A 16,465-nucleotide genomic window follows, 5' to 3' on the forward strand; every position below is an offset into this window, starting at 1 on the left:
TAATTACCTTGAATCCTCGTACAAATCACTCCTGAGACAATCCTTCCTGTTTGTATGCGGTACTTTTTCACAAATCCGACTTGGGCTCGCTAGATGTGCTGTGTTGTCTGCGACTGACTTCTACTATATTAGGTGGACTTTGGTCCAGCCCCCTACTGGAAGGCGTGACGCAGAGAAAGATGGAGTGTTGGGTGAATACTGTAGATTTTGAAGTTTATGATTGACCTGTGACATCCAATATCTTACTGAAGGACACTTCAACATGATCAAAAGAGCAGGAGAATTGAAAATACAAACTTAGAAACACACAATTTGACACGAGTATCTCATTCACCGACTGATGATGCAACCTCAAGAGCACTGTGGTGTTCAGTATCTTGCTGAAGAACACTTCAACAGGGCAGGGGAATTGAAAATACAATCTTTTGAACAAACAATGATGACACAATCTCATTCACCGACTGATGATGCAGAGTCAAGAGCACTGTGGCGTTCAGTATCTTGCTAAAGGACACTTCAACATGGTCAGCAGAGTAGGAGAACAAAATATACAACATTCGTGTTGGGTAAAAACTACTACTATTGAGCCATGCCGCCAGAATCAACAGAAAGACACCAGAAATGCTCCGAAATCAACAGAAAGTGACACAGAAATGCTCCAAAATCAACAGGAAGTGACCCAAAAATGGCCTCAAATGAACAGAAAGTGACCCAAAATCAAGGAGAAGTGACCTGGAAATGCAGCGGTTACTGTTGGAGTTCATCGACCAGCTAGGCAAAGTATTCCCATGCAATTAAGTTTGTTCCTAAAAATCTGAACATTTCTACACCATATGTTAAGATTGTGGACTTTGTGACACGTACAGTGGGGCAAATAAGTAGTCAACCACTAATTGTGCAAGTTCTCCCACTTGAAAATATTAAAGAGGCCTGTAATTGTCAACATGGGTAAACCTCAACCACGAGAGAAGGAATGTGGGGGGGGGGGGAACAGAAAATCACATTGGTTGATTTTTAAAGAATTTATTTGGAAATCATTGTGTAAAATAAGTATTTGGTCAATACCAAAAGTTCATCTCAATACTTTTTTATGTACCCTTTGTTGGCAATAACGGAGGCCAAGCGTTTTCTGTAACTCTTCACAAGCTTTTCACACACTGTTGCTGGTATTTTGGCCCATTCCTCCATGCAGATCTCCTCTAGAGCAGTGATGTTTTGGGGCTGTCGTTGGGCAACACGGATATTCAACTCCCTCCACATATTTTCTATGGGATTGAGATCTGGAGACTGGCTAGGCCACTCCAGGACCTTGAAATGCTTCTTACGAAGCCACTCCTTTGTTGCCCTGGCTGTGTGTTTGGGATCATTGTCATGCTGAAAGACCCAGCCATCTTTATCTTCAATGCCCTGCTGATGGAAGGCGATTTTCATTTAAAATCTCTCGATACATGGTCCCATTCATTCTTCCCTTACACAGATCAGTCGTCCTGTTCCCTTTGCAGAAAAACAGCCCCAAAGCATGATGTTTCCACCCCCATGCTTCACAGTGGGTATGGTGCAATTCAGTATTCTTTTTCCTCCAAACACGAGAACCTGTGTTTCTACCAAAAAGTTCAATTTTGGTTTCATCTGACCATAACACATTCTCCCAGTCCTCTTCTGGATCATCCAAATGCTCTCTAGCGAACCGCAGACGGGCCTGGACGTGTACTGGCTTCAGCTGGGGGACACGTCTGGCAGTGCAGGATTTGAGTCCCTGGCGGCGCATTGTGTTACTGATAGTAGCCTTTGTTACTGTGGTCCCAGCTCTCTGTAGGTCATTCACTAGGTCCCCCCACGTGGTTTTGGGATTTTTGCTCACCGTTCTTGTTTTGTTTTTGTTTTGTTGTTGTTTTTTTTGACGCCACGGGGTGAGATCTTGCATGGAGCCCCAGATTGAGGGAGATTATCAGTGGTCTTATATATCTTCTATTTTCTAATAATTGCTCCCACAGTTGATTTCTTTACACCAAGCGTTTTACCTATTGCAGGTGCAGGTCTACAATTTTGTCTCTGGTGTCCTTCGACAGCTCTTTCCAAACAATGGAGTTTGGAGTGGGACCGACTGGGTTGTGGACAGGTGTCTTTTATACCGATAATGAGTTAAAACAGCTGCCATTAATACAGGTAACGAGTGGAGCCTCGTTAGACCTCGTTAGAACTTAGACCTCTTAGACAGCCAGAAATTTTGCTTGTTTTTAGGTGACCAAATACTTATTTTCCACTGTAATTTGGAAATTAATTATTTAAAAATCAAACAATGTGATTTTCTGTTGTTTTTTTCCACATTCTGTCTCTCATGGTTGAGGTTTACCCATGTTGATAATTACAGGCCTCTCTAATCTTTTCAAGTAGGAGAACTTGCACAATTGGTGGTTGACTAAATACTTATTTGCCCCAATGTATACGGCTACGGTAGGTGCCTGTTTTGGTTTTTAGGTCGGTAGCATCTTTGGTTTTGAAAAATTTAAATTTGAAGTTTTTGAAAGTAGGCCCCCTATGGATCGGCCCTGCGCCCTGTGTCATGTCAATATATTATGACGTGTATGATTTTACGTAAATATGTCAAAGTACAATGTTAGTTTGTGAATGTAGCTAGCGGCCGCCTGATGTAAACAGAGCTTTTCCGGTGAAAATTCTTGTGAATAACTGCTTAAATCCCCGAATTCTTAATAGATATGGACGTAAAACAGTCTCAATTCTTGGTTAAAAGCAAAAAGAAAAAAAACCGTGCAGTTAGCTTTTATTTTACGTAAATATGGCAAACTATGATGCCACTGCAGTAGCAGCTAATTTCTCCCATTGTTTTTTCACAATGTTTAAAAACGCATGCATGGTACGAAAAATATAATAATTACCTTGAATTCTAGAACAAATCACTCCTGAGACAATCCTTCCTGTTTGTATGCGGTACTTTCGTACTTCTTCACAAATCTGGTTTAGGCTCGCTAGATGTGCTGTGTTGTCTGTAGGAGTGGGAACCTTAGGGCACCTCACGATACGATACGATTCGCGATACAAGGCTCACGATAACGATTATCTCACGATATCACGATACAGCGATTAACGATATGTTGGTCAGAAATTGGATACATGACATTCTACGATACAACTGTTGAAATGAAAAAATATAATTTAAAAAGAGAAAAAATACTGTTTAAGTCATTTATTAAACAGTGACACCTTTTCTGTGCAACATTGCTGTAAAATATAAATCTAATATAATATATCTAATATAAATCTGATGAATGGCACCTTTAATTTCTTTAAAGTTTTAAATCTTAAAAAAAAAAAAAAAAAAAAAAGGTGCCGTAGGTGTCAGCAGTTGAGCTTGGAGTGGGGCAATGATAAAATTGGTGTGTCTTTTCTTCGTATATGACCTTTGTTGCTTGGTTTGAGCACTTCCACTATCTGCTTCAGCATTTAAGATGTCAGACTTGCTCAGTCACAGTCTTCCTCACCTTAAAAACAACAAAATAAAACAAAAAATATTAGCTACTTCATAGCTTTTGAGTTGAAATCCTGATTTTTTTGTGTTGGAAGTATTGAATTAAAAAAAACATGAATTGAATGTATAGAAATTAAAAATGCAATAATTACCTATTTTTAATATGTAGGCTACATTAATTATCATGCACATCACTTTCTATATCTTGGAACCTATTCAAACCATTTTTATAGCTTATTGTATCAAAATGACAGTAATAACAGTTTGTTTAGTAAACGAGATGGAAAGTGGTTCTCAAATAATGTCAAATAAATCGGTAAATTCATGTGGGCTTGTTCGATATTCATTTTCATCCAGTTTAGGGTCCTGGTTTACTTTATATCATTCAACACCAAATGTCATCAAAATAATACATGTAAATTAAAAAGTTAATTACATTGCAAAACTTTCTTACCTCAAGTGATGAAAGCGAAGCTCACAAACTCCGGTGTCCACTACGTCACCAGCTGCCAGTGAAACTTATTTTTCTTAGACAATTCTTGCATACAGCAAAGTCCTTGTTCACCTTACTTCCTTTCTTGTTGGTGTAAAATCTAAAGTGTGTCCCCATGTGTGATTTGTAGCAATATTTTGCTCATTTTTTCCTCCACCGTTCTCACGGAGCTTTTTTATTTTTTCAACCTACTTGGAGCTACATTTCTTCTTCTCTAGACGACTTGTGCGCACTTTACCCTCACCGCCACTCCCGAGCGCCCCTAGTGGAACGCCAAGGAATTGCTCAACAAACTGAGCAGTTTACATCATCCATACTACATTGTATGGCCAATATGTTAAATAAAAGTATCGATACTTGGCGGGAGCATATCGATAACCGATCGGGTTGCAAAATATCACGATATATCGCTGTATCGAGATATTGTCACAATCTTAGTTGTCTGCGACTGACTCCTACTATATGAGGCGGACTTTGGTCCAGGCCCCTTCTGGAAGGCGTGACGCAGAGAATGACGAAGTGTCAGGTGAATACTGTAGATTTTGAAGTCTATGATTGATCTGTGACATCCAATATCTTACTGAAGGACACGTCAATATGGTCAACAGAACAGGAGAATTGAAAATACAAACTTAGAAGCACACAATTTGACACAATTATCTCATTCACCGACTGATGATGCAGCCTCAAGAGCACTGTGGTGTTCAGTATCTTGCTGAAGAACACTTCAACAGGGCAGGGGAAATGAAAATACAACATTTTGAACAAACATTTATGACACAATTAATCTCATTCACCGACTGATGATGCAGCCTCAAGAGCGCTGTGGCGTTCAGTATCTTGCTAAAGGACACTTCAACATGGTCAGCAGAGTAGGAGAACAAAATATACAACATTAGGGTTGGGTAGAAACTACTACAATTGAGCCATGCCGCCAGAATCAACAGAAAGACACCCAGAAATGCTCCGAAATCAACGGAAAGTCACACAGAAATGTCCCAAAATCAACAGGAAGTGACCCAAAAATGCCCCCAAATGAACAGAAAGTGACCCAAAATCAAGGAGAAGTGACCTGGAAATGCAGAGGTTACTGTTGGAGTTCATCGACCAGCGAGGCAACGTATCCCCATGCAATTAAGTTTGTTCTTAAAAATCTGAACATTTCTACACCATATGTTAAGATTGTGGACGTTGTGACACGTACAGTTGGGCAAATAAGTAGTCAACCACTAATTGTGCAAGTTCTCCCACTTGAAAATATTAAAGAGGCCTGTAATTGTCAACATGGGTAAACCTCAACCACGAGAGAAGGAATGTGGGGAAAAAAACCCAGAAAATCACATTGGTTGATTTTTAAAGAATTTATTTGGAAATCATGGTGAAAAATAAGTATTTAGTCAATACCAAAAGTTCATCTCAATACTTTGTTATGTACCCTTTGTTGACAATCATGGTGGCCAAAAGTTTCCTGTAACTCTTCACAAGTTTTTCACACACTGTTGTTGATATTTTGGCCTATTCCTCCATGCATATCTATCTCTAGAGCAGAGATGTTTTGGGGCTGTCGTTGGGCAACACGGACATTCAACTCCCTCCACAGATTTTCTATGGGGTTGAGATCTGGAGACTGGCTAAGCCACTCTGGGACCTTGAAATGCTTCTCACGAAGCCCCTCCTTTGTTGCCCTGGATGTGTGTCTGGGATCATAGTCATGCTGAAAGACCCAGCCACGTCTCATCTTCAATCCCCTTGCTGATGGAAGGAGATTTTCACTCTCTCGATACATGGCCCCATTCATTCTTTCCTTTACACAGATCAGTCGTCCTGGTCCCTTTGCAGAAAAACAGCCCCAAAGCATGATGTTTCCACCCCCATGCTTCACAGTGGGTATGGTGCAATTCAGTATTCATTTTCCTCCAAACACGAGAACCTGTGTTTCTACCAAAAAGTTCTATTTTGGTTTCAGGCCCGGACGTGTACTGGCTTCAGCTGGGGGACACGTCTGGCAGTGCAGGATTTGAGTCCCTGGCGGCGCATTGTGTTACTGATAGTAGCCTTTGTTACTGTGGTCCCAGCTCTCTGTAGGTCATTCACTTGGTCCCCCCGTGTGGTTCTGGGATTTTTGCTCACCATTCTTATCATTTTGACACCACGGGGTGAGATCTTGCATGGAGCCCCAGGTCGAGGGAGATTATCAGTGGTCTTGTATGTATTTTCTTGTATTTTCTAATAATTGCTCCCACAGTTGATTTCTTTACACCAAGCGTTTTACATATTGCAGATTCAGTCTTCCCAGCAGGTCGACAATTTTGTTTCTGGTGTCCTTCGACAGCTCTTTGGTCTTGGCCATAGTGGAGTTTGGAGTGTGACTGACTGAGGTTGTGGACAGGTGTCTTTTATACCGATAATGAGTTAAAACTAGGGCTGTCAAAATTATCGCGTAACGGGCGTTAATTAATTTTTTAAATTAATCACGTTAAAATATTTGACGCAATTAACGCATGCAATGAATGACCCGCTAGCATATTGTCTCAAACATTACAATGAGGCCGTTTATGGACATTAGGAGTTGGGGGCAGCGCCGTTCCATACTCATGTTATGTCTTCTAAACGTGGGAGAATTAGTAGTCGTGAGACGTTTATGCTGTATTCACAATGCAATGCAAATTGCTATTTGTGCTCTGCACATATTTCGGTAAGTTTTCTTTCTTTTAGTGGCAATTATGTGTCTGTTTTATTTTGGGTAAGATATGTACAGATACAGTGGGGAGAACAAGTATTTGATACACTGCCAATCATTGGCAGTGTATCAAATACTTGATCTCCCCACTGTATATGTTATACAGTAAAGGCGAGTGGACACAGGCGTTCTTTGGACCACGCCGTTTATTGGCATAAGCTTCTCCTTCACAACAAACATAAGTATCGTTTATTGAAAGCACAACAAAAATAATATTCCTATCTCTCTCAAAAAAAAAATAATGTTCACAAAAAGAAAAGCACTTCAGTCTATAGTCATGAGGCCCTTTTTAGACACACAGTTAAACAACAATGCAAAATGAACTGGCATTCCATATCAAAATAGCTATGCAAAATACACGTAAAACTTTTCACTCTATTTGTATTATTGTTATTTTTATTCTTATTATTATATTACCTACTTATTATTCTACCTACTGTTAATAATGCCATTTGTGGATTTATTGTTAAAATAAACCAAGACAGTACTGATGTACAGTATGTTGTATGTATATATCCGTCGTGTGTCTTATCTTTCCATTCCAACAATAATTTACATAAAAATATGGCATATTTTAGAGATGGTTTGAATTGCTATTAATTGCGATTAATTTTGATTAATTAATTTTTAAGCTATAATTAACTCGATTAAAAACTTTAATCGTTTGACAGCCCTAGTTAAAACATGTGCCATTAATACAGGTAACGAGTGGAGCCTCGTTAGACCACGTTAGAAGAAGTTAGACCTCTTTGACAGCCAGAAATCTTGCTTACTTGTAGATGACCAAATACTTATTTTCCACTCTAATTTGGAAATCTTTAAAAATCAAACAATGTGATTTTCATTTTTTTCCCCCCACATTATGTCTCTCATGGTTGAGGTTTACTCATGTTGACAATTACAGGCCTCTCTAATCTTTTCAAGTAGGAGAACTTGCACAATTGGTGGTTGACTGAATACTTATTTGCCCCACTCTATGTGGACGCCGGGACTTAATAGAGTTAAGTTTGTTTTCTTTCTCTAATTACCAAAAATATGTGGACACCAGTTCTCAGTTATAATCATATTTATGACACTTGAAGACTTGTAGGCACTAATAAGCCACAGTTGTTCTCTTCTACTAAAATATGTTATTAGAAACATGTAAAATATTGCCATTGACTTAAAAATCTATATTAAGTGCAAATTTTGACCTAAGAAGCGTCATGTGGGTGATGACGTAGATTGTCACTGTCACTCGAAGAATATTACCAAGTTACTGCAATTCCTTCTACGCGGCGAGACATCCAACACACGCGCTCAACAGTTAAAAGCAGCAAGTACTTACTATTTGTGTTTTTATTTTGTCTTTTATTACCTTTCATTGCCTCAAAATACGTTTTGCATGTGTTTCCCTCTCATACCTTATAGCATAGTGTTTTATTGTGGTAGCTGTAAAGCAGTTTGTTGACCATCTATTGACCACATTAGTTGCGTAACATATTTAAACCACCTTTATTTGACATTTATTTTAACCACCCTTATTTGACATTACTACGTTTAGGTATTTTCTTTATTTATCTTTAGTATGTTCTTTATTAATCTTTAGTATGTTCTGTCTGTATGTAGTATTTGACATTACTACGTTTAGGTATTTTCTTTATCTTTAGTATGTTCTTTATTAATCTTTAGTATGTTCTGTCTGTATGTATCTAAACAAAACGAGCTGAAAGCGCACGGTAGTACTTTGGGTGGTCAAATTCGCCTCTTGTAGGACATTTTGCCGGTGCAGCACATTTTGGCAGAACACTTGTTTTGTTTTCTTTCCTACTTTCATCTCGTCTCATCCTGTCTTTTATGTTCATTTTGCTTTTGCTGCTCGTTTTGTGAAATATTGACAGTGCTGTCATGCTCGGTAATGTTCCTCTCGGGTTCAAATTGAAAGAGTTGAACATATGACATGTTTATGTCACTAGAGTCATACTTTGCAAGCCCTGCAGGGTAACTATGTGACGTCACCGCCCTGCGATGTCAACAACAATGGAGACCTGCTAGTTAAACTAATTTTACAGCTGTATAAAACCAAAAGCATCAAGAGGGGTTTCAATATCAAATTATTTTAACTCATAATACCGTTTATCTTTTAAGAACTACAAGTCTTTCTATCCGTGGATCCCTTTAAGTGTCTTCTGGCAAATTTTGCTATAATTATGACGGTCTTGTGACAGTATTATGATGTCAGTGTAAAAAGTGTTACCTATCTTTACATTAATTATATTCATATTTTTTATGAATACATTAAATCATAAATTAATAAAATGTGAACAGAAATAAAATTATTACAATTAAAATGAATAAAAAACAAGAATAAACCCTCGTTATGGCCTCTAATAACTTGTTTTTTCTCCCATAGTATTATACAGTATGTTAGTATATAAGGTATTTAAAAATGAAAAATATATATTGTATCGTATCGTGAAATTGATATCGTATTGTATCATTATACGTATACAGTTGTGGTCAAAAGTTTACATACGCTTGTGAAGAACATAATGTCATGGCTCTCTTGAGTTTCCAGTTATTTCTACAACTCTGATTTTTCTCCGATAGTGATTGGAGCAGATACTTCTTTGTCACAAAAAACATTCATGAAGTTTGGTTCTTTTATGACTTTATTATGGGTTAACAGAACAAGTGATCAAATCTGCTGGGTCAAAAATATACATACAGCAACACGAATTAGCAATTTCTTGTGAGTGATTATTGACTTGAACAATCATTGACTTGAACAAGTCAGGAAAGTCACTTGGAGCTATTTCAAAGCAGCTGCAGGTCCCAAGAGCAACAGTGCAAACAATTGTTTGTAAGTATAAAGTGCATGGCACTGTTTTGTCACTGCCACGATCAGGAAGAAAACGCAAGCTATCACCTGCTGCTGAGAGAAAATTGGTCAGGAGGGTGAAAATTCAACCGAGAATCACCAAAAAGCAGATCTGCCAAGAATTAGAAGCTGCTGGAACACAGGTGTCAGTGTCCACAGTCAAGCGTGTTTTGCATCTACATGGACTGAGAGGCTGCCGTGCAAGAAGGAAGCCCTTGCTCCAAAAGCGGCACCTTAAGGCTCGACTGAAGTTTGCTGCTGATCACATGGACAAAGATAAGACCTTCTTGAGGAAAGTTCTGTGGTCAGACGAAACAAAAATCGAGCTGTTTGGCCACAATGCCCAGCAATATGTTTGGAGGAGAAAAGGTGAGGCCTTTAACCCCAAGTACACCATGCCTACCGTCAAGCACAGTGGTGGTAGTATTATGCTGTGGGGCTGTTTTGCTACCAATGGAACTGGTGCTTTACAGAGAGTAAATGGGATAATGAAGAAGGAGGATTACCTTCAAATTCTTCAAGATAACCTAACGTCATCAGCCCGAAGATTGGGTCTTGGGCGCAGTTGGGTGTTCCAACAGGACAATGACCCCAAACACACATCAAAAGTGGTAATGGAATGGCTAAATCAGGCTAGAATTAAGGTTTTCGAATGGCCATGGCCTTCCCAAAGTCCTGACTTAAACCCCATTGAGAACTTGTGGACAATGCTGAAGAAACAAGTCCATCTCAGAAAGCCATCAAATTTAACTGAACTGCACCAATTCTGTCAAGAGGAATGGTCAAAGATTCAACCAGAAGCTTGCCAGAAGCTTGTGGATGGCAACCAAAAGCGCCTAATTGAAGTGAAAATGGCCATGGGACATGTTACCAAATATTAGCGCTGCTGTATGTATATTTTTGACCCAGCAGATTTGATCACTTTTTTCTGTTCACCCATAATAAAGTCATAAAAGAACCAAACTTCATGAATGTTTTTTGTGACAAAGAAGTATCTGTTCCAATCACTCTATCAGAGAAAAATCAGAGTTGTAGAAATAACTGGAAACTCAAGAGAGCCATGACATTATGTTCTTCACAAGTGTATGTAAACTTTTGACCACAACTGTATATCGTATCGCCTCGTATACTGTATACAGTATGTACTATATAGTATTGTACACAAAGTAACTCAACAATAACAATAAAATTCATCTAAACTGGGAAGACTGGCTGTGAATGCTCAACTTTTAGTGTTATTTGCGGCGCTAGACGTCCAATTCATTTTTATTGGGAGGTCAAAATGCCAAAAATGCCTCTCCTAGTCAAAATGGATTGGCCGTCTAGCGCAGTCAGTACCAAACAGTGAATTTAGTGTAACTGAATGCCCGTCATTGGCTTTGCTTCTCAGGGACCTGGACAACAAAACTGCACTAACAACATATCATCATTTGTATTTCAGAAATCTAAGAATTTGACCTTTCCTGACATGAATCCCAACGTAACCATCAGGATATAAGGTGAGGAGCTTCTGGGCAAAGGTCTGCGACGGGACAACCCAGCTGTGCATCATCAGTGTCATGTGGACCATCTGGGACCCTCGGGGGCTGCACAGTTTCCCTTCCGAATCTGACGTATGTAAAAAAAAAAAAAAAAAAAAAATCACTTCATTAAAAATGTCTCCCCTGTAAAAAAGGGGTCCCAAAAAGGCTTCGGTAGAACAAAAAGCACCATTGTATGAGCCTCCCCTTGCATAGCCTCTCTCCCTGTGTACCCCACTTCTCATTTACATAAGCAGGTTACGATCAAATGCGCGCGACTGACCAAAGTAGCCCAGGCAGCGTAGTATGAGGTCATCCAGGCTTGCCGCGCTGGCGCTGGGGGCTGACGGGGCCCCCCTCAGGGCTCTGTTGATGTCCTGGGGACTGGGACATGTGTTGCGTCGGCGCGGCACCAACTTCCTGATGAAGATGAAATGAAATACTTTTTAAAAAGAACACTTGAAAAATATGACTTGGCGGGCACTTTATTCTGAAAAAAATGCCTACTACAAGAGTTTTTACGATATAAAATCAGTGTTGTTAATCTTACTTTAAAAAAGTCATCAATTACAGTTACAAATTACAGTATTTTCCGCACCATAAGGCGCACCGGATTATAAGGCGCATCTTCAATGGATTACGTATTTTAAAACTTTTTTCCATATATAAGGCGCATAGAATAAACGCTACAGTAGAGGCTGGGGTTATTTTATGCATCCATTAGACGGTGCTGCGCTAAAAGGAATGTCAACAAAACAGCAAGGTAAAACATGTAGTGCAACATATATATATCACATAGTGAAGGGGAACTTTTTTCTTTTCCGCAGTCACTCTTTTTGTGTTAGATGGGTTATAATTTTTCCACTGATTTGTAATTTATGCACTGTATTTGACCAGAGCATGTATAAAGGCCAAAAACACCTATGACTATACCTGCTGCTTATGTTAAATTATCAAATATAAAACTATTCAAATTTGGGGGGAAATTTTTGTTTTTTTTTTTTGGTCCCAAAATGTTGATTTATAATTGGTCAGTGAAGAAAACAACAGTTTGGACATGAACATGGCAAGCAAGTAAGATTTTGTATATGATGATGGAGAGCGTAATTTGTGGTTTTATTATTACAATGGTGCAATTTGGTAAGCCCGTTTTTGTTTGCAAATTTGTATAAATCTGTCAAAAAACAAACAAACTTGCAGCTCAATATTGATTCAAATATATGGCGCACCGGATTATAAGGCGCACTGTCGGCTTTTGAGGAAAATTTAAGGCTTTTAGGTGCGCCTTATAGTGCAGAAAATACGGTACTTCTCCCCAAAAGTAATTGAGTTAGAAAGAGTAGTTAGTTACTTGGCAAAGTAACTGGTGTTACTTTTCATGTTTTTTTTTTCATTCCCCCAACCAAACCAAAAAACATACAGTGCCTTGCAAAAGTATTTGGCCCCCTTGAATCTTGCAACCTTTCGCCACATTTCAGGCTTCAAACACTAAGATATGAAATTTAATTTTTTTGTCAAGAATCAACAACAAGTGGGACACAATCGTGAAGTGGAACAACATTTATTGGATAATTTAAACTTTTTTAACAAATAAAAAACTGAAAAGTGGGGCGTGCAATATTATTCGGCCCCTTTACTTTCAGTGCAGCAAACTCACTCCAGAAGTTCAGTGAGGATCTCTGAATGATCCAATGTTGTCCTAAATGACCGATGATGATAAATAGAATCCGCCTGTGTGTAATCAAGTCTCCGTATAAATGCACCTGCTCTGTGATAGTCTCAGGGTTCTGTTTAAAGTGCAGAGAGCATTATGAAAACCAAGGAACACACCAGGCAGGTCCGAGATACTGTTGTGGAGAAGTTTAAAGCCGGATTTGGATACAAAAAGATTTCCCAGGCTTTAAACATCTCAAGGAGCACTGTGCAAGCCATCATATTGAAATGGAAGGAGCATCAGACAACTGCAAATCTACCAAGACCCGGCCGTCCTTCCAAACTTTCTTCTCAAACAAGGAGAAAACTGATCAGAGATGCAGCCAAGAGGCCCATGATCACTCTGGATGAACTGCAGAGATCTACAGCTGAGGTGGGAGAGTCTGTCCATAGGACAACAATCAGTCGTACACTGCACAAGTCTGGCCTTTATGGAGAAGTGGCAAGAAGAAAGCCATTTCTCAAAGATATCCATAAAAAGTCTCGTTTAAAGTTTGCCACAAGCCACCTGGGAGACACACCAAACATGTGGAAGAATGTGCTCTGGTCAGATGAAACCAAAATTGAACTTTTTTGGCCACAATGCAAAACGATATGTTTGGCGTAAAAGCAACACAGCTCATCACCCTGAACACACCATCCCCACTGTCAAACATGGTGGTGGCAGCATCATGGTTTGGGCCTGCTTTTCTTCAGCAGGGACAGGGAAGATGGTTAAAATTGACGGGAAGATGGATGCAGCCAAATACAGGAACATTCTGGGAGAAAACCTGTTGGTATCTGCACAAGACCTGAGACTGGGACGGAGATTTATCTTCCAACAGGACAATGATCCAAAACATAAAGCCAAATCTACAATGGAATGGTTCAAAAATAAACGTATCCAGGTGTTAGAATGGCCAAGTCAAAGTCCAGACCTGAATCCAATCGAGAATCTGTGGAAAGAGCTGAAGACTGCTGTTCACAAGCACTCTCCATCCAACCTCACTGAGCTCGAGCTGTTTTGCAAGGAAGAATGGGCAAGAATGTCAGTCTCTCGATGTGCAAAACTGATAGAAACATACCCCAAGCGACTTGCAGCTGTAATTGGAGCAAAAGGTGGCGCTACAAAGTATTAACGCAAGGGGGCCGAATAATATTGCACGCCCCACTTTTCAGTTTTTTATTTGTTAAAAAAGTTTAAATTATCCAATAAATGTTGTTCCACTTCACGACTGTGTCCCACTTGTTGTTGATTCTTGACAAAAATTAAAATTTTATATCTTTATATTTGAAGCCTGAAATGTGGTGAAAGGTTGCAAGGTTCAAGGGGGCCAAATACTTTTGCAAGGCACTGTAGGTCACACTATGTGAAGTTCAAAGGGATTTTTTGGGCACAGTTGGCCCTAGCTCAATTCTTTAACTCAAACTTAACAAGACACAGGGGTATTGCGAATATTGCGATAACTAGATAGTAAACTTTGCTGTGTTTGGAAGTCATTTAATGTTGTGAATCAACCGTTAAGAGTTGTTAAAATTGCTCCCCTTATTGCATTAGTTCCCTTCTGTCTACTTTTGACATGTGAAAGTTTTACAACCGTTTCATCATTTAAAGATACATTCTAGTCAAGATTTTGAAGATTTAGAAGTATTTTAGATAATTATTTTAGATAAAAAGTTACTTAGGTTCGCTAGGAAGGTTGGCTACAACAGAGCCTTCCTGAAAAGTACTAATTTAAGATGGCAGCTGTTTATAAACGCCAATTCTAACTCCGCCAGTCTATCATTTCGCATCTAGTTCTGTATACATGTGATATCTAATGTAGCATCATGTGGGCGTAGTTTGTAGGCAATCGGTTACAGTCCTTATAGACCCTACTCACCAACGTCACAAAATGACGTGTCACTGTATCCGGCCGCCATATTGTCTGTCATTGTTTAGCCCTATTCTCAATGGTTTCAATTAGTTGTGCAATTTATAAAGCAATTCATGGAAGCCCCGGTGTTATCTGACGCTGTAAACTCATTGGATGCGTTGCATAAAAGGCGTTATGTGAAAAAGCTTCAGTTTATCCATTCGCCAGATCCATATTTGATGCCTAAATCGATGTTTTTCCACCCGCTGTCTTCGCCGTCTCTGCCTGACATCTGCTACCCTGATATCTACAACTATCTTGTCCACAAAAACTCAGCCTATTCTCAAGAAACTTTGAAAAACTTTAAGAGCAGCACTCTAAGCAACATTACCCCGTGTGACCCTTTACTTCCAATTTTCTAAAATGGCGACAATCAATAAAAAAAAAAGTTGACTGCGATGCGTCAAGGATAGGTGCATATTGGACTATTTCTTCAATAAAATACACAACTGTGTCTGCCTCATTTGCAAAGAGACAGTCGCGGAAGATACGCAACGAGAAATTAAAGCAACTTGAAGCTAATTTAATTTCACAGCAGCAGTATTTCGCAAGAGCCCGAGGGTCGAAAGAGAACGCCACAAAGGCGAGATTGTTGAAATTATGAATTATAAATAATAATAATAAAGCAAATGTGACACACAGAAGGGCTTGCTAAAATTTCTTTAAATGTATTGTTCTACGTAAATCAGCCCAGGTAGCCCCCCACATTTTTACCACACCAAATCTGGCCCCCTTTGCAAAAAGTTTGGACACCCCTGTTTAACCGATGATCCGTAGACGAGGCCAGCTTCTTTCACTTGTTACCAGCTAAATATTATTCAAAAAATAAAGATGGTGGAAGAAATAAGCATCTTGAATTTGAAATGGTATGTTAGTCGGCGGTTAGCCTAGCAATGATCTTAATTGTGGTTGTCAGCCCAAAACCCTCTAAATATATATTAAATGCATCTTACCAGATATAAAATGACTGCTACTTAATCTGTGGTAATCGTTTGGAGCCCAGTTTTCTTGTCGAATTGCAGCAGTCCATCTCACTCTCCTCTCCGGGTCTCTCGGAATACGGTAGAACTTCAAGTCGCTTCGTCTATCTTCTCTGTTATTGCAACCGACCGCCACACACGCCTTCACCATTTGATTATTAATGTTAACGAGCAGAAAAACACGACATAATAGGAGGAATTTACATAGCGGTAATGCATCAACACGACGAGTTGACGGACAATATGGCGCAGGGGCGTGGTTGTCACGTCATGTGAGTAGGGTCTATAGGAGCCACCCAGAGCATCGCGTTTGCAACAGCGTCACAACTCACTTTCCTCTCCCCTACTCCCGCTCTGCTTTCTCCATGAGTCCGCGTCTCACTTTTCTCGCGTCATTCAACCAACGTAGTAACACATAGTAACGCACGCCTTTACATCCTCAGTAACAGTAACGGCTAGAGGCGTGCAAAATTTCCGATTCTTAGATTATTCGCGATTCGGACGTGGAAGATTCGAGAACGATTCACAAATATCCAAATTCCGATTATTGAATTATACCAGGTAAAGCGGAAGAAAAACACAGTCAGCGCGGTCTTTGGGACGCAATGAGGAACGGACCGAGAGTAAATATCATGTTCAACTCATGCCGCTAGATAAAAAACAATCATACCTGACTGCAGCTGACAGCTGCTGCAAACAACGCCCAGTTGCTAGTTGCTATAAACATACAGTTGTGGTCAAAAGTTTACATACACTTGTGAAGAAGATAATGTCATG

At 39.5% G+C, this 16,465-nt stretch overlaps 1 protein-coding gene across 2 annotated transcripts in view; it reads right to left on the reverse strand.

Moving 5' to 3' along the window:
- Positions 1-16,465, reverse strand: part of LOC130917527 (RAS guanyl-releasing protein 1-like) — an 88,505-nt gene that overhangs the window by 40,400 nt on the left and 31,640 nt on the right. For both annotated transcript variants that reach the window (XM_057839025.1, XM_057839024.1), the window contains exons 2-3: positions 11,384-11,520; positions 11,077-11,188 (exon numbers count right to left, since the gene is read on the reverse strand). In XM_057839025.1, coding sequence (XP_057695008.1) covers positions 11,077-11,188; positions 11,384-11,520 — 249 coding nt within the window. The remainder of the gene's footprint in view (positions 1-11,076; positions 11,189-11,383; positions 11,521-16,465) is intronic.

The sequence above is a fragment of the Corythoichthys intestinalis genome, chromosome 6 (genome assembly GCF_030265065.1).
Source record: "Corythoichthys intestinalis isolate RoL2023-P3 chromosome 6, ASM3026506v1, whole genome shotgun sequence".
NCBI lineage: Eukaryota > Metazoa > Chordata > Actinopteri > Syngnathiformes > Syngnathidae > Corythoichthys > Corythoichthys intestinalis.